General features: G+C 40.9%; 1 protein-coding gene across 2 annotated transcripts in view; it reads right to left on the minus strand.

The window, feature by feature from the left end:
- ntrk3a (neurotrophic tyrosine kinase, receptor, type 3a) overlaps positions 1-19,598 on the minus strand; it is a 137,852-nt gene that overhangs the window by 22,559 nt on the left and 95,695 nt on the right. For both annotated transcript variants that reach the window (XM_036003254.1, XM_031285500.2), the window contains exons 13-14: positions 12,812-13,000; positions 6,732-6,862 (exon numbers count right to left, since the gene is read on the minus strand). In XM_036003254.1, the coding sequence (XP_035859147.1) occupies positions 6,732-6,862; positions 12,812-13,000 (320 nt within the window). The remainder of the gene's footprint in view (positions 1-6,731; positions 6,863-12,811; positions 13,001-19,598) is intronic.

The raw sequence follows: 19,598 nt of genomic DNA on the forward strand, positions 1-19,598 counted from the left end.
GATCTCTCGCTCTCTCTCCTTTTTTTTTTTAAATCATCTCCAGCTGTTTATCAATCCAGCTGTGATCGCTGATCCAGCGACCACACCTTGACCTTGTGTGTAATGTTTCTTTTGTTGTTGTCTGTGGGCGAGCAATCTCAGAATCAGCTATCGGCCTGATGATGGTGTAGCCCCCTTGGCCAATATTTCTGTATATTTCTTTTTTTATTGTATGTGCTCTATGTAGGGTGTTTACTTTGGAAGAACTTGTACATTAATTGCAGTATGCAGAATATAGCTCAACTTGAAGTATTACATTGATAGGACTGGTAGAGTCTAAATATATGCAGGTAACAGTAAAGTACGGGGTTTACACAAACATGTTTACTGCTGCCTTGTTTTCCTTGATCCACTTATATTCTTACCCTCCATTTGTTTTTCTCTTCATTATCCCTCTCTGGTCCTCTCCATGAACACTACACTGTGCTCTACTTTCTTTCAACAGAGAAAGGTCCTCAGGGGCCAGAGCAGAGTCAAACAACCCATTCAGACAGGACAGAGAATCGGACGGAGGACAAGAGACAACATATTCTTCTTCTTTTGTAAATGACAATAATGAGTTGAAACACTTTGATTATTGTTAATAGCTCTAATAGCGGTACTGCTGCCATGGTTCCCTTCTCGTTAATCTTCCTCATCTGTCTTCTCTTTCCTTCTCAGAGCCTTGTTAATGCTCACAACTCTTCTGCTGACATAATTTGCAGAATGTATGTGCCACTGTAACCTTTGAATAGTTGATTATAAAAGAGACTTTATATTTAATAGATCTGATGCAGAGATATCCCATTCAACATCACATGTTGGGAGTTAACAGAGGATCTCTGTCATTAGCCAGACTCTAAACAGTGATTTAAAATGCTTTATTTAGAAATTTCAGAAATAAACATGTGGCTAAATAACCTTTTGAACCCTTGGCAGCATCCATTTATTTACAGACGCAGGATTTTTTCCCTGCGAGGCCCCACAAATACCTGTATTACTAGGGTGAGACCAACAAAAAAGGACATTTTCATGTATTTTATCACTCCTATTTTATCTTTCTTATGATATGAATCTATTTTGCAATGTTCCCACCATCATGCTTTGGGAGCGATGAACAGAGTAAATGTTACCATTTTTAGGCTATATTTCTTAACCTTTGGGTGAATGTGTACCATGAAAAGTCATGTTGCATTAACTCATAGCAGTTCCTGTTTGCACTGTATCCATTGATACAGACATCAGTGACAGACTACCTTGATTTCGAAATCTAAACATAAAGATGAGGCAGTATTTGAAGTTACATATCTATGATTTCTGTCCTCAGTAAACATAAGAGATATGGCGGAAAAGTGGAACTGATTCCAGCAGGATGTGGATCTCAACAAATATGTGTAAAATTGGGTTCAAATTAATTAGTCGTAGTAAGTTTAGAAATGAAGAATATTATATGTGCCTGGGAAGAATGATTTAGAAAAAAATGCCTTAGTTGAAGTATGTCTCTCCCACACTCACTGTTACATTTGTGTTCTTGCTATCATTTTTTTCAACACGTAATTATCCTGTCATCCATATTTTCATGATGACAAGCAAACTTCCAAAGTGTATCTCTATTTATGTCCTATTCAGGAAAGGGAATCAAATGGGGAATATAAAATGTGTGCTGCAGGTAGACTACACATCTGTTTACTTGACTTTAGAAGTCAGTGCATTTAAAATATGTCAGCACAGAATTATGCAGGAATGTAAAGTAAATGTCTGTATGAACTAATGTTGTACCTGTGTGCATCTTGTGTGTGTGGATCTGGGCTGGGATCCAGTGAAATGTTTAAATTTTTTCTCACAATTCTTACTTGGGTCATTTCCTATATTGAGAACAGAGCCCCCCGTTTTCAAATGGACCAGAGTTTGTTTGTTTGGTCTGCACCAGAGTTCCAATGAGCTTTCAAACAAAACGCTCCCGGGTTTGGTTCAAACGGACTCAGGTGTGAAAGCAGTCTAAGTCTGGAGCTGCTCCGTAGACAATGAATGGGAGACTGATACTGTACTGTTCTCAGTTGTGAAACAGATGGACCCACATACATACATTCATTGCTATGGTAACGTAACTTCAATAAGGGCATTCCTGAAGTCTACACACCATGCTAACTGCTTTCCCATAATGCTGTTGCATGTAGCTGATACTAATTACTGATTGAATTAGAGATGGGACTGGACTGCCCTTCATTGGTCTTTCAAAAGGAAATAACCTGTGGCACAATCATTATAAATACTAATTGACCTGTCATGCATCAACATACTGAGGAAATAATTTGCATAAAACATCAATGATCAATAATTAATGAAAATATGACTTCCTGAACCTTCTTGTCAAACCAATACAAGCACACACTAGAATTTTTCAAATGAAAATGAAATTTTGTGGGCTGATTCATTTAGATTCACTATGATATGATGCTCCTTAAAGACTAATCCAGGTTGTAAGCAGAAGGAAGCAGGCTGCCATTACTGTGGTGGCAGCAACTCATTTGGTTAATACGCACAATAACATTCTGACTTCTGAAGCGCTTGTGCACAGTTTCTGCCAAGAAATAAAGGTGATGCTGTTAAACCTCCTACATGTTAGGACATACTGTTGCCAAAATGCTTGATTTGTAGATGCACGACCAAAATCATTTAGATGTAAAACATCCAAAAACCTAGTACTAGTACTGTAGGTCCTGTACTGTAAAACTACTGTGTGTGTGTGTGTGTGTGTGTGTGTGTGTATGTGTTTCTTTGTGCATGTGTGTGTGTGTGTGTGTGTGTGTGTGTGTGTGTGTGTGTGTGTCTCTCAGATAGGGCTGGTTGTACGGATGGCAACCTATAGAATCATGTTGCAAAGGCCAATCAATCGTGCAGGATTAAAAAGGCTGCAGCTGTAATCCCTCTATATCCTCACTGAGACACCTATATGCTGCAATGCGTCGGCCATGTTTCCATTAATAATGGCTGCTGTACAACAGATTCTCTTTCTTCAACATATGGCATGTTATTAATCTAATCCACGCCATATTAGCTATATTTTAGCTTAACTGTTAACGTCATAAACTGGACTGATGGTTTTCAATTCCTGTTATTTCCTTTCATATATATTTTACATTTGTAGAACAAATGTTTCACACTTTATCACAAGCCCTGTGTGTGAGCATGCACCTGCACACTCCACACTTTCACATCAAATACGATCAATGATTTCAAACTTCAGTTGTATGTAAGGGTGTGAATTTAGAGGCCAAGTGCTGAACATGGGATACAATTAGACTTTGTTGAATAAATAGCAAGATGTCCATCAAAGGATGTGCAGTATACACATGCTTAGTCTTCAAACAGTTCTCAAGCCCTCACATGAGATAATAGACCAACAATTAGTATGGGAGAGCAAGGAAACTAAGTATACTCTTAAAGAGGCCTTCCTGCAATTTAGTATTGTTCTGTTTGTTGGCAAATAAAAGAAGGCAGGGAATAAAATTGCCAGTAAAATAGTCCTGACCTGGCATTCTGGAACAACCAGCAGAGCCCTGTCTGAGGATCTGAGGCTAAAACAGGGCTGATGTGATCATGTCAGGCAGCTGCGTTTTGTACCAGCTGAAGGCATGAGATGGCTTTTTGCTCAACCCTGAATACAATAGTTTACAGTACTTTAGCCCGAAAAAAATATTGATGGCCTTCTCGAGATCAGGCCGAGGGAAGAAAGACCTGATCTTTGAGATGCTCCTTAATTGAGAGAAACATGACTTTTGTAATTTGTTTTTCAAAAGAAAGGTCATTGTTAAATATCACACCCAGGTTTCTGGCTGCAGGTTTGACATTTGAAAACAAGAGTCCAAGATGCTTCTGTAAAAAAGAGATGGATTATTTGCAGTTATTGGTTTTTGTTTAACTGGAGAAGGGTTTGGGACATCCAGCATTTTATATCTTACAGACAGGATAAAAAAATATTAAAATTGCCATCTTCACCAGTTTTAATGGGAAATAAATGTATGTGTCATCTGCATAACAATGGTACTGGATTTTTGTTTGTGTATATGGATGTATTTATGTATTTGTGTGATACATCCCAGTGTTAGCATGTATATACAGAATGACAAGGGGGCCAATGATGGAGCCTTGGGGAACACCAAAGGTTAAAGGGGCCACTGAGAAGGAGACTTTGCCCATCGCTACTGAGAAAGACCTGTCTCATAAGTAAGATTTGAACCATTTAATGAAGTATACCTGATGCCGAACCAGTTCTCAAGGAGATCCAGTAGATTGAGTGATCCACATTGTCAAATGCAGAGCTTAATCTAGAATGAATTGAATTTGAACAATCACCAGCATCAGCTCTAAGTAAAAGGTTGTTTGTCACTTTGATTAGAGAAGATTTAGTGCTATAATGTGCACGGAAACCTGATTGATTTTTTCAAGTATTAATTAAAAAATTCAACTCTAAGTAAACATTCTTCTCTAAAACGTTTGATAAAAATGGTGATTTAGAATTTTTTTTTTTTTTTTTTTTAAATCAGTATGGTCGAGGCTTGGTTTCTAAAGAAGTGCGTACTACTGCATGATAAAGGCAGGAGGGAACACAATCAGTGGACTGAGAGCTACTTAAAATCAGTAAAATAGTGGGACAAACACTGTTAAAAACCGTGTTGAGAAATCTTGCAGGAATAAAATCTAAAGGACTTGATGAAGGCTTTAATGTGGCCATTATGTCCTTTAAAGTGCAGAGTGAAAGGTGCTGAACGTTATTGAGCAAGGCAGATGGGTTTCAGTGTAGAGAAGCAGGGTCACTGGTGGCATGATCAATCTGGAGTTTTATTATCATGTATTATCATTTATTTTGATTGTGAAGAAGGATAGAAATTGCTCAAAGATCATCAGATTGGCTTCAGTCTGTTGTCTAGGAGAAAGGTTGATAATGGATTCAATGGTTTTAAAAATGACGGTTTGTTGAAATATAAGTGAAATAGGAGGACCTGGTTTGTTTTACAGTTTTCAGATAGGTAGACATTCGTTATTTCAAAATGTAAATGTATAGTCTGCATTTTCTCTTTATTTTCACTCAGCTTGTCTGCATTTTCCCTTTATCTCACGGGTGTTGTTATTTAGCCAAGACATGCTGTGAGTTGATTTGACTTTCCAGATTTTCACAAGTGCTATGGAGTCAAGTGTGGCTTTAGAAGTATAATTGAAGTTTGTTAGTAGTTCTTCTGTAGACATACAGATAGTAAACCACAGAGGTGGACCTCAGTCTGCTCTTGTTTAGTGTCATCAGAGAAAATTTGATTGTTCACTCATGTAGAGTGAAATGAACTGAGCATCCTTCTGTCGTGGTGCATCTCGATATTAGCCAAGCATCTGTAGAACTGTGACAGCTGCTGCTGGCCACTTCAGAGAGTATCATCACATTACAGTTCAATAAGCTCCAACTGCATGTCCTCCTCTACTTCCTCCACAATAACCGAGAACTAAAAAAGTGAGGTCCAACCACTCAGGGTTGCTCAGCTGTGAACGTTTTCTTTCAAAAAGAGGTCAATTTCAGATCTCAGAGAATAGAACTGCTCCAGAACTGTCCCACGACTAAGCAAGCACACATCTTAGTGGTAGATTACATCCCTGTGTTGTGCATCAATTTCTCAAAGGAAAGCCCGAAACTCCTGCTGATTTGGCGCTCTTTATTAGATGAGGTGAATAGTTTTCACCACTGTACTCATCATATGGAACAGCTCGGTGGCTCTAGAGTGATGTAACCCTGACTGACTGATGGGAAACACAGACTGGACTCACATGACTCAGATGTAAACGTATATCTGTGAGCACACGTGTTCCATCAGCTAGATGCATGTCCACCAGACTAATTTGCCCGACAACTTCCTGGGGGCTTTAATTTGACATAGCAGCCTAACAGTGGAATTACAACTTCCATGTCCATCATGTCAGGCCCAAAAGACATTTTCCATTTTGGATTTTTTTGAGCATCACAACTCTTGCGAAATGACCCGTCATACTATCAGAATTGTATACAATTAAATCATTTAAGTTAGCAGAGTGCTAAACAGGAAGTAGCTGGCTCGGCCAAAGTTAAACTTTTGCCTTCATGCGCCACTGAGCAACTCTCAGAGGAATGAACGGGGCTCCACCTCCAACAATGCATCTAGGTTTTATAATCCATCCATGATTTCCACACATTGTTTTCTCTGCTCCTCAGAAAGGCAGAAGCTGTGTTTATATCGAGGGGGTAAGCTTCGCCTCAAAGCTCGAATCTCCTAGGGCGCCATTTTGATGCTACAAAGCGATCACCCGACGTTAGCATTCCATTGACTGCCATTCATTTTGACGTCACTTTGACAGCGAATAACTGCCTATGTTATCTCCTTACATATATCTACGCTCTCTGTCTCTGCAAGATTCGGAATGATTGAGATTTCTCTTGGCACAGCTACCAGAAGACTTACAACTTTCAGACACGTTGCTCACGTCACATTTACGTCGTTTCTCTCAGTTGGAGGCTGCGCAGTAACGCTCAGGGCTCACCGGAAAAGTGCTTCTAAAGGCCTTCACTGGTCTCCGTCCAGAGCAACGGGATCTGTTGGTCCATTCTTATATACAGTCTATGGTTTATATATATATATACACACACACACACACACACACACACACACACACACACACACACTATCTCTTACCTTTACAGCTACCAGCATCTTGTCCTTGGTCGGGCTCAGGTTGTAACATTCAGCCAGGAAGACCTTGCCGAAGGCTCCTTCTCCGAGCTCCCTCTTCAGAATAATGTCCCTCCGTTTAATATGCTGAACATCTGAGAGGGACAGAGACACAGGGCCTGAGTTGACATCCATTACAATCAGGTTTTATGCTACCACACAGCCACTAAAAAAGTGGCCTAAATCCTTCTTCTACTTGTTCTTTAGGATGATGCTCAGTTCAACCACATTACAAACACACCACATTACAAGAACACTTTTCACCAAAGAAACAGAAAAAAAGTCTGTGGATTGAATTTTATAAATGTCATTTTCTTTCTATGTTTAATTTCCACCACTAAATTCACCTGAAATGTATCGAGGTGGAAGCTGAACCTCAGAGACACGTAGCTCAAATCAAATAGAGTTGACTGCTGACTGTTTCAATCCAAGCACCAGCAAGAGACAATCATCTTTTCAGGACAAACCAGCACATTCTCTTTAAACCTACATTAGATACTCAAATGTTTTCCATCTCTCAGAATGTATTGACACCTCTCACTGATTTGTTTTTCAGAAGGGCTTCAGAAAATAATCTGAATATTTATCTTACGTCTAAGGTTTTCCCTTTAGGGTTTCACTTACTGTGATGTTAATAATGAGTCACTGATTCTATAATATATCTCATATGTAGATCACCAAAATCACTCGGCAACCAATAATTGTAGCAAGTATGATGTTTATCAAATACAAGACAAAATATGTAGAAATCAAAACTAGGGAATGGTCACCATTTATAACTGGATCAATGATCTGGGGAAAAGAAAAGTGCGAAAAATGATTCTATATTCCTCTGTGTGAACAGTTGTCAGACTCAAAATTGGCTGCTGAGTGAAATCAGAAAACAAGCCTTCAGTAGTCCAGAGAGGCCCAAACTGATGTTAATATTTCATAATGAGGTTAGACCTGTGCTTTGGGTGACACGGCCCCATATAAGAACATTAAAAAATGCATTAATTAGTCTGGGTCTCAAGATGAACAACAAAGTGTATTCAGCTCAGGTCCCTGCAGGACACCAGCAGCAGCATGTCTGATGAGTCTGGGGCCCAGAGGGACGGCTCATTTGGGCCATTTGTCACTTTTTGTACAACAAATTGTAAAGATGTGAACCAGTTTGTCCTTGTTGCATTTGGAGTAAGATCATTTAAATGATCCTGCAGGATGGATGGAGGACAGGGTTAATTACTGTACTTTCCTGCGTGGCTTATGTAATGAATTAATTGCCTTGCCCTCGGAGGGGCTGTCACCCCCAGCATTCAGGCTTCACAGCCCTCAGAACCTTATATGAATAATTGCTGATGAAGAAGAGGAGCCGTGAATGCATAATGTTCTACTATTTATCCTCAGTGTTACTTTGCTGCATGTCTTAAGACTAAAACTTTAATGCTTGGTTTTCAAATACACTTTCATTGATGGGTGGTGACTATTGGTCTTTAGAGAGCTTGTCGGTGGTTAACTGTTCCTTAACCCCCACTGACCAACCCAGTCTCACGGCAGTTCGTGAATTGGTCACGTTATTTAATCTCTTGATTAGTGTACATAGACACGTTTATCTTGTTTATTTTGTGGTGAGCACATATTTTAAACTAATGTATTTCAATGGGAAGCACGACTACGGTAGTGAGTAGTATGAAATGCCGAAAATCCGCGCAGGGAGGTTGGTTGGGGTGGTGGATGGGTCAAACAGACCGGGGATCGTGTCCCGTGTGACGTTAACTTTTCACCCCGGAGACCGGGGATCGTGTCCCGCGTGTGACGTTAACTTTCCCCGTTGTTCTTTTCCTAAACTCAACTGTCCCGTTGTTGTCCCGTGTCCCCCAGAGACCTCGGATCGTATCACGGCGTGTGACGTTAACTTTCCCCATTCTTCTTTTCCTAAACCCAACCTCCGTATAGATGCTTCCCACGTGGTGACCACCATAAAATTAACAAGATAAATGTATCCCTGTACACGAATCAATAGATTCAAAATAACGTGACCATTTCACGAACTGCCGTGAGACCGTGTTGCTCAGACACATGTATGCTATTGAGTGAACACAGATGTTAGCAAAGTGAAATAAAGCTTCAGGCTGTGATAGATGCAAACACACGTTTGCTTTGTGGCCCTTAGAGACTAAAATATTCATTATGCCACAAAATATCCAAGTGTTAAGAGTTACAAACAACACCATGATTAGTTTGGATAAATATAGCCAAAAGTTTGTGGATGCCCAGACTTTGAACTTGTGTGATTGTTGAACGTGGGCATTCATCTGCTGCTGTTACAGCCTCAACATTTCCTCCACACCTCTGAATAATTTTGTTCCCTAATTCACAGTTGTTTGGTGTTCAGCTCATTGATGACTTGATCACACAGTTGTAGATGTAACTGTGTAGGTGGGATCAAGAATAGGACTGTCATCTTACTAGCATAGTATGCTAGCTACATCTATGAAACATTTCTGAAAAAAAAAAAAAACAGAAATGGAGATCAGGGTTTACGTTAGTCGGCTTTATGCTACTGTGTATCACGTGTAGTTATCCAGCAGATAAAATTATCAACGCCCAAAATATCCATTAGGAAATATGCCAAATAAATAAATGCATTAATAGCATAACATAATGTAGGCCTAACTTTTACCTTAGAATGAAAAAGTAATGTTGATGCTACTCTGACCCTGGAAACCAGAAATAACAAATAGAATGTCCACAAAATACCAAATCCAAACAGCAAACACAATTCAGTAAGTTATATTAAATGTTAAGCCGCCAACACATGACGTGCGATTTGCTCTCTGAGCACTGCTAGGTAGGGCGCAGAGCAAAGCGCAGCGCAGGTAAACGTCATCAAGAGTCGCAAGGAAGCTATTTCCCGTTGCTAGGTAACAACATGCTGTTATCTCATTGGTTGCGCTTTCGAAAGGTCAGTGCTCGGTGCGCAACGCCAGGGGAAATCCCCCCACAGGAAATCAATGGAACGGCCGGCAAAGCGGTTTTGCCACCTATCATGTGTAGGCGGCTTTATGTTATGAATGATATTAAAGTGTCCCAGCAGTTAACACTGTCCTGTTGTCTTGATTTCTTCTTCACAGAAAGGAGGATTGACGAGTTTGATTCTGTACGTGGTGGACTGTGTCTCTGTGTCCGTCCTGTGAGACAGACTGAGCTCAGCCCGTCCCAGCCTGCAGGGAACTGAGCCGCAAACTGCTTAAAGATTCAGCGCTGTGACATGGAACTTTTAACTGTCTGCCAAAGTCTTCCCAGCTTTAGCTTGTACTACTTGTACTGCATTATAACTGGCAGTGCTGTGTGCATGGCTCAATGGCTTGGGGGGGGCACACAAACAAGCAGGTAAATGTACAGGTGCAGCAGCAAAGACACAAAAAGGACCCACTTTCACTGTACACTCACACTCACACTCACACACTCACACACACACACACACACACACACACACACACACACACACACACACACACACACACACACACACACACACACACACACACACACACACACACAAGGTTAGCTGAATGAGTTGACCGTTCCGCCACTGGGTTGCAATTAGCCAGCCTGTAATGAGCTGTGGGACTCCCATCATGCACTCTGCTATAGGAAGGAGAGGACAGCAGAGCAAACTGAACATTTCCATCATTTCAACAACACTTTACTTGAAGTGGTGTCTTTAGTGCATTATAAGCACATTGTGATTGAATGGGAATTATATTAAATACATGATAATAGATGAAACAGAATGTGTAAGAACACAGCTTTATAGTTAATGGCCTGAAACTATTGTACGTGAATGTGAATGCTTTGTTGATTTTAATGTGAAGCTTTCTTCAATATTGTGCTAACTAAAGGTCTATCTGAAATCCACATTTGTTGGCATTACAAAACCAGAAAATATGATGCTGATGTGTTAAAAACTTACAGCAGCATGAAGACTGTTGCTATGAAATAAACAGTGTGTGAATTTTGAGCATAACGAGGATGGTGCAGGACTTTATTTAAGAATGGAAATATACCATTGCTGGGTCACAGCAGCACGATTGTTCCAGCTCCAACATATGTTATGAAGTATTCTGGTGTAATGCTTCTGTACAGTTTACAAAGTATGTACGTAATACACTTCATTGGAATTGAAAGCACCATCATTACCAGGAATTCTCCACCTGTGACCATCTAAACCATCTTTTTGTGTCAAGTTACAGCTATGATGTCGGAGGTTTGACCCCACCAGTCTCCCAAGGAATCCTGTGCATATTGTAGGATTTCTGCAGTGCACGATTTACAAACAGTGTGCACTGGTGAAGAAAGTAAGGTTTGGACGTAAAGATGGTGAGTGGATTCGCTGCAAATTTAGCTCTCAAGCTAAAGAGTAACAACATTGTTTCATTGTGTTTAACTGACTGAGTGAACTCAGTAAGGAGAGATGTGTAAATTGTAAAATAAATGAATTGTAAAAAAAACAACTGTAAATTATAGACAAATGATTTTCAACAATATAGCATATTAGACTAAAAGTATAAAATTGTATTGCCTTATGAATACAAGATCATATAACCATGTGAGAAATACGAAACCAACAAGCAGAATAACGAATTATGTGTGTGTGTGTGTGTGTGTGTGTGTGTGTGTGTGTGTGTGTGTGTGTGTGTGTGTACTAGTGAGTTGTGCATGAGCTCACATTTTGAAGATGATGGTGGGTTTATGATCACACACACATGAGAGAAAGCAACACAGTAAACACACACACACACACACACACACACACACACACACACACACACACACACACACACCAGTGGACATACAGTATATAGCTGGTGATAATCACACAAGGTGACTCTTGTGATGGATCAGCATCGCCATTGGCAATAACATCACTACTGTGTGTGTGTGTGTGTGTGTGTGTGTGTGTGTGTGTGTTTGTGTGTGTGTGTGTGTGTGTGTGTGTGTGTGAGTGTTGTCTCCCAGGGGATTTGTTGAGATTCATGTGGCTGTAAAGGCAAACAGTGATTTGCTCCGCTGCTGTGGCAGAGTACTATCTGTGTTCAATAGAGACAGAGGGTGGAGAGACTACTGGAATAACAGAGAGAGAGAGAGAGAGAGAGAGAGAGAGAGAGAGAGAGAGAGAGAGAGAGAGAGAGAGAGAGAGAGAGGAGCAGGTAGCTAACCTTAGCTCTGCCATCAGGCTTTTTTTAAGAATCCTTTTTTAGTTTTTTTTTTTTAGAGCAGCTGAAGAATGAGAGTAAAGGTTGAAGAGACTCAAAGCCGGGCCACTGCTAAGGACTGAGCCTACATGGGACACACACTCGGGGCTTTTACAAAACTACTATGGCTAAGACTCATGTTGTTGAATGTTAACAACAAAATAATCATTATATATATGTTACAATGACAAGGTGCTCATATTTTGCTGTAGATGCCCTTGATGTAGATGCAAACAAGATGTCTTGTATGGTATGGGGGGGGGGAGTGTCCAACTCACTGCATTGAGTTGGACACAAACACAACACCCTCCGGTTAATTATCTGTTAGCAAATTATCTCCATGGTAGTTCCAACGTTTCAGAGACGGTTTGTACAAGTTTAATATGGTTTCACATTTGAAATCACACTAATGTCACATAAGTAATATCTTCAGTTTGCAGTTGGTCCAATCTGTTTGCACCACAACTAAATCGCACCAGAGATTGGTTGGAAGCGGATCAAGACCCACCTTTACTGTTATCTTTACTGTGCTGAAGTAGAAGGAAGGTACATCCTATTCAAACAAAGAGGCTGGCTGTTTTACTTGTCCTGTGGTGGACAGTCTCCGTGTCGTCTTGTAAACAAGGTTTTGAGGGATGGTGACATTAACTATGGCTAAAAATCTGTACCAATGCTGTACCAATCTACATCTTAAAAAAAACTGGGCATTATTGTATTGAAAAAAAAAAAAACTGTAAATGATCCATAAGCATTCTACATATTACCAGTGTGCACAGTGTGTGGGTCCATGTAGATGTCTGTACTTACAGGTGGCGGGTTTGTTACAGTTGTGTCCGTGTCTGAAGTACTGTGGGTTCTCTATGACGGGGATCCTGGTCATCCCAATCACCACGGCATCTGGCCCGCCATCCAGCGTACAGGGGCTGATAATCCCATGGTTGACATGATGAAGGGGGCTGGCAGAGTCTTCCTCCCCACTAATCACTGCTACTGGTCCTAAAAAGACAGAGCAACAGACTGAACACCTGTTGGTGAAACAAGAGCCCAAACTAGAGGAAACTATCTAACTAGCCTAATATTTATAATTCTGGAAGAGTTTCTTCAAAAAAATCCTTGTTTATATTTGAAGAAGAGGGATGGAAGGGCCATGAAGAGAAGGAATGGGATGGGTAGGGAAGAAGAATCTTAGGCATCCGTCAGTGCATCATGCTTTCTCTGATGCAGTCAGTGAGTCTGCAAGGCTGCTGCTGGGTAGTTAGGCATCTATTCCATCAATCAGCCAGTCAACTAGTCCGGATCATATTTGGATGCCACTAGATGTTTGTATCATTATAAGATTTGAATCAGAATGCAAAAACAGATGAGAAATCCTCTATAGAGATCTAAAATGTTTCATTTTATATATCAAAGCAAAGAATTAGACCCTCCATGAGTCAGTAGATTAACCCCCAAATGCAGGAGATGACTCCATGATGTAAAGACATAAAGACCAACAACTGGCCCTAGATCCAATGATGAACAGCTCTCGTGTCCCAGGCCTCATCCCAACTGCATTTCCTGTCCAACACCCCAGAGAAAGTCATGTCTTTACGCCTTCTAGATATTCTAGGGGCAGAGGACAGGGATTAGAGATACAGGAGGCTTCCTTAATAGAAAAAAGGACAATGATTATTGTTATCTTGTCAATAAGAAGGATGGCGAAAACAATGAATATCAGAATGGAGAAAGCTTTAACGTCACCTCAGTGGTTTGAGATGCTCCAAACACACACACACACACACACACACACACACACACACACACACACACACACACACACACACACACACACACACACACACACACACACACACACACACACACAAATGAACATCTGTGCTCATTTTTGACCTCAATAAACAGAAGACCATTGCCAGGCAATTGTTTTTGACCAAGAAACAGTCAAATGAATGTATCTAGTGGCCGGGTTGGCTCAGTGGTAGAGCGAGCGCACATATACTGAGAGGTTTATGCCTCGACGCAGAGGTCCAGGGTTTGAATCTGACCTGTGACAATTTCCTGCATGTCTTCCCCCTCTCTCTCCCCTTTCTCACCTAGCTGTCCTGTCAAAAATTAAAGGCGGAAAAGCCCAAAAAATGATCTTAAAAAAAAAAAAAAATGTATCTACATTTCTACATGTGTAGAATATGTGTAGAACATATGTTTACAATACAAACGTTACAAACATGGCTCGGCCAGAAGCTCAGCTGATCACAGAAAACCAACAGGAAATGTCAAGAGTACCGATACTGAAGGATAAAAACAGACCCAAACATTTAAACACAGTCATAATTAGTCATTGGTGTTATATTAACCATCAATAATTGATTTATTGTTCATAAGGCTCTTACTTTATTAAATGGTCAGTATAGATTATTAGAGGTTTATGGGATTGATTTGGAAATCTACTCACACATGCAGAGCATCTCTGACTGTAATGCCAAAGTAATACATAGACCTTGAGCTAACCTGTTCTCCATGTTTTCTGTTCACCTGTTCTGCTCTGCATGTTTATTAATCCTCATTAGCGTCTTCTTGTTGAGATGTATATATATGTCCCCTATTCAATGTCCTCCCCGGCTGTTATCGGTTCTGGGGTTCTGCTGCAGCACTGGAATTGTCCCCATGGGAATCCTAATCATAGTATCATTATTGGACTGTGTAGACTGTGTGTATGTATGTAATATATGTATATTACAGGGAGTCCAACACACCAGCTGAAAACCACTGATGTGGACTTGTCAGTATTCTCTGTTGTAAGTGAACACATTAGCCTGCAGTTAATACGACTGACACAGCCAACCTTCACAGCTGACAGAAAACAAGGAGGCATTTGGGATGTGTGTGGGGGGGTGGGGGGGCATGATGAGAGAGAGAGACATCAACCTATGAATGCATGGATAAAAGGATGACGAAGGGAATGAGAAGGAGGGAAGGTGACAGAAGGCAGCGATGCAACACATGAAAAGAGAGCACCTATCAGGTTTATGATTCAATTACAGACTTTATACCTGCGACTAGAGTATTATGCAGAGAGATACCTTACCTTGAATACAAAAAATAGCAAGGGCTAAGTCTGCATTTACAACAGCAACGCACAATAAGTTAATAGAGGTGAAGTCAACCTGTGCTGAGCTTTTGCCTACACGACAAACATTGACCAACTACTAACTGACTCTGAGAGACCCAGAGAGTCAAACATGGACTTAACTTGAGACTGTCCTCCCCTAAAAAAGGCCGACATGAGTCGTTTGTTCAAGCAGCAATTACAACCTTTATTTAGGTTTATAGTGGCCTGCGAGCAAAGCAGGAAGTAAGGTGATGATGTATAAGAGCGCCAAATGTCCTGGTAAGGAGGTAGGCTGGGGGGGGGGGGGACAAACACAGGACTTTCACCTAGGAGATCGCGGTTCATGTCCCGTCTGAAAGGTATGTTTACGTAACAAACGGAAGTACATCAAGTGCGTTGTTTTGGTGCCTAAACCTTACTAAACTGTACCGTGCACCATTGTGCTGGACCACTTCCTGTTCTGACCAGAGATAAAAAAAAGTCCTGCGGCCAGTAGAGGTTATAAAGTGTGTTACAAACCAGAATACAAAACAGAAAATAAACAATACTGTAATAGTGGAGGTACAAGTCTAAATTGTATCCTTAGGAGGGTGCTAGATAAAAGGTCACGAGTCATGAAAAGGTATAGTTCAACATTTTAGGAAATACGCTTATTTGCTATATTTTGTCAAGAATTAGCTCCAACATGTTACTCCTAGTACAAATGTGTGTGTGTAGCCTACAGAGGAATCTAATGAGATGAAGCCTGTGGGTTAGTGAGCTTTGGAGTTGTCGGCAGGTGTATTATTATTATATTAGATGTATTAGGTGTACCAGTGTTTGTTATTGCCAAATCAACATATGTTTGACATAAATATGCAAGCTTGCAAATTCCTTTTTTTTTTCATGTACATCATTTCCAGCTCAGGTTTGTAGCAGCTTTTTCCTCCGCAGGGCCTCTCAGTTCTGGACGTCTGCTGAAGGACACTTGAAAAGAACGTGAGTATTGACGGACATGTTGGCTGCTGCAGGGCTCACACTCTGACCTTTGTCAGTTGCTGCACAACATATGCTAATATTTTGGCCATGGGTCATCCAAGCTGACATGTAGGCTGAACAGCCAGCTGGTAATGGATAAGCAAGGACTCAGAGTGAGTGACAGAGAGACATGGGGGAATAGAGAGGGGTACAAGATAAAGGGTGTCAGAAAGTGCGAGCTAGACAGATTTCATGGAGCACGAGGTCAGAGGTTGAGTGATGTTAGTGGACCAATGGGCAGCCAGACTGAGGAAGTGAACATAAAGCTTTCAGTAGTCTGACAGCCAGCATATATGGAGCTGGCCTTGGATTTCAGACCCAAAAGTTCTTCTAGTCTAAAGACACTGAACACTGAGCATGTTCGCATTATAAGATGAGCAATGAGGTTCTTACTTTGATAGCCAGAAGTCATGGACCCTATTGCGTTCTACTGCCATTGCCAATACAATGGCAGTGGAGACCCATTAGTACACATATTTGTTTGTCATTCATTATCTCGCCTTGCCTGTCTGACCTCAGATCCATTTACACACACTGAGCTCCTCTCTCCTCTCTCTTTTCATCTGTGGGCAAATGCTTGTTACTAACTTAGCTTTGGGGAGCTTGTTGTTTTCTCGCCCAGCAGTTTTCCCTGGATTAGGGTGGCACATAAATCATGGTTGCAGCTGTCGCCGTGGTCCTGCAAGGCGCCCTGTAACACCTTGCTACACCCTGCTATGCCCTGCTACACCGCGCAGTGCCCTGCTACGCCATAAACTACTACAACAATAACAACTATTATTTCTAGTCATAGTTCCATTATCTTTATTGTGACCATGATTGCCAGTGTTCATCACGTCTCCAACCGGCACTGGCAGACAACCGCCCACTAAGAGCCTGGGTCTGTCCGAGGTTTCTCCCTAAAAGGAAGTTTTACTCACCACTGTCACACTAAATGCTTGCTCTTGTGGGAATTACTGGAATTGTTGGGTCTTTGTAAATTATAGAGTGTGGTCTAGACCTACTCTATCTGTAAAGTGTCCTGAGATAACTCTTGTTATGATTTGATACTATAAATAAAATTGAAATTTAATTGAATTTAGGCTTCTTCCTCTTTTGAGTAATTACAGTAAAGACTGAGCACACATCATGGTGAACTGTTACTCACCTTTTCTGACGTGTTCATTTTTTACTTCATGCTCATAATAATAGAAAAGCATTACTTATAACAGAGTGTCTTTGATGAACTACAATTTATGAATATATCATTTTATGCAACAGTGGGGCATGATAATTTCACAATAACTGAATGTAAACACTGTTGAAACACAACCCCCAAACATTTCAAATGATGCAATTGCGTGTACGTCTGAAAGAAAATGACACAATCCTCTGAGAGTGCAACCGCGCTGCAGTGATGCAGTAAGCACTGAAAATGGAACTCTTCAAGGGCATCTATACCCAATTACTTGTAATTTTACTGGAACACAGAGACCCTAATGGATTATTGGAACTACCAGGGAATCCACTTGTAGAATAAACAAGATGTCCTTAGGTCATGGTGATTTATGCTTTAGTTTACAACACGACCACCCCTCCATTTTCCTTAGTGCCCAATTGGCGCCACAGTCTTTCAATCATACTTTATTACTCACATTAATCTAAAAGTCCTTTAAGAATACCTGCTTCTCACTGGCTCACAGAACAGTCTGACAGACTTTATTACCTCAATAAATCATCTGATCAGCTGTAAGCGCCATTCTTCCAGTTCTGAGCGTCGGAGAATCCAAAATGTTTCTCAGGAAGTATTCCTGAATCAAACTAAATGTTTACACAGCAGCATGCTTCACAAAGTAGAAGGACCATCCTGCTTTTGTTAATGATATAGGGCTATGGTATTAAATGCAGAATTTAGAAGAAGACAATTAACATTTTGTTGTTGACAGTGTGGACAATAGATTGAAACTTAAACCTGCTGGATGTTTGGAAGGAGTTTGGTGACTTTCTGCCTTCATGACAAAGGTAGAAGTGTGTTTCGTGTTAACAGTTACAAGTTGTACTGAATATAAAATAACTAAATGGTGCCTGTCTGTCCTGTTTTATGATTTTTTTATGAATCATAAGTTAAATCAATTTAAAATGTGTTTTTGCATCTACTTTGTGTTTTGGTAACACATTATTACCTTGGGCCAGGAGCCTGAAGTTTGTCAAAGTGACTTCCTTCAGCACAGTTTATCTGGGGCCATCTGTGTGTTTTGAATTTGAATATGCTTTTGATTTGAAACCAAATAACTAAATCCATAAAATGTCTGTGCTTGCCATGGGTTTAGTCCCGCCCTTTGCAGGAGCCCAGTTTAGATGTAAAGCCCAATCTGTTTGATCCATTACACTGATTAGGTCTGCAGCTAACCTGGACCACAGTCAGAGCCAGCACCTTCTCTACCGGTAACCAACAGTGGACAATTAATCAAGAGTAGAGTGTGTCTTCTGTGTAGTAAAAGTGTTATAGTAAATTTAAAAAGACTAATTCAAATGGTGTTTAAATTAAAGAGACACCATATTTAATAATTTAAATGAGTGAATGAATGTGATGTTGTTTGTTATTCAGTTTATTAGACTTAATTTCAGCTTCAGCAACTTTCCACAGCATGTCCTATTCAGTTGTTAGAACAGTAGCAGTTTAGTATCAGAATACATAATGGAGAAAAAACGTTGTTATTCTGTTGTTACTCTTTTGACTCACACAAAACGAGCCACAACAAACAGTAGCCACTGTACCATCCACAGTAGCCCCACCCAGCATCCATCTTTACTGGGCCAGTTTGTGGAGTAACTGAGCACTGAAACATCTCCGAGTGAGGAACAGCTGCCACTACTACACTTCAAAAACACATCCTCAATCTGAAGGTCTCAAACCTAAATGGGCTCCAACTAAGATAGCAGTCCAGGAATACACACATGGATACACAGGGGACGGCTGAGTGTGTAAATTGATAGCACATAAATTATGGTTTCTAATTACTTCACCTTTCACATCTGCCAGTGTCCCTGGAGCTGTGAGGCCTGAGCTCCCAGCAGACTCACAGCCTCTCTTAGCCTTTATTCTCTCTGTCTAACCCCCTTCACTCAACCTACCTCTCTCCCTACCTCTCTCCCTCTCTCCCTCCCTGTCCCTGTCTGCACTCAAGCTATTTCTCGTCTTCCTCCCTACGCTACGTTTCTTCTCCTTGTGTCGCTCTATCTCTGTGATGTTAAGCGATAGAGGCAGCTGGAGCGTTCTCATCTCAGAGCCTTGAGCGCCAACATGCCCACACCCAACCCTGCTCTCTCTTCCTCTCTCTCCCTTTCGTAATTGGTTTGCTGCTCGGGGCGTTGGGTTTCCTCCCCTTGCCTTTGCGGGTGGGGGTGTTGGAAGCAGGAGGAGCATGTCACAGAGGCTGACAGCCAAGCAGTGCCATGTAGACAGACGAGAGAAAACAACAAACCTGA

Source organism: Sander lucioperca, chromosome 7 (assembly GCF_008315115.2).
Source record: "Sander lucioperca isolate FBNREF2018 chromosome 7, SLUC_FBN_1.2, whole genome shotgun sequence".
In the NCBI taxonomy this organism is placed as follows: domain Eukaryota; kingdom Metazoa; phylum Chordata; class Actinopteri; order Perciformes; family Percidae; genus Sander; species Sander lucioperca.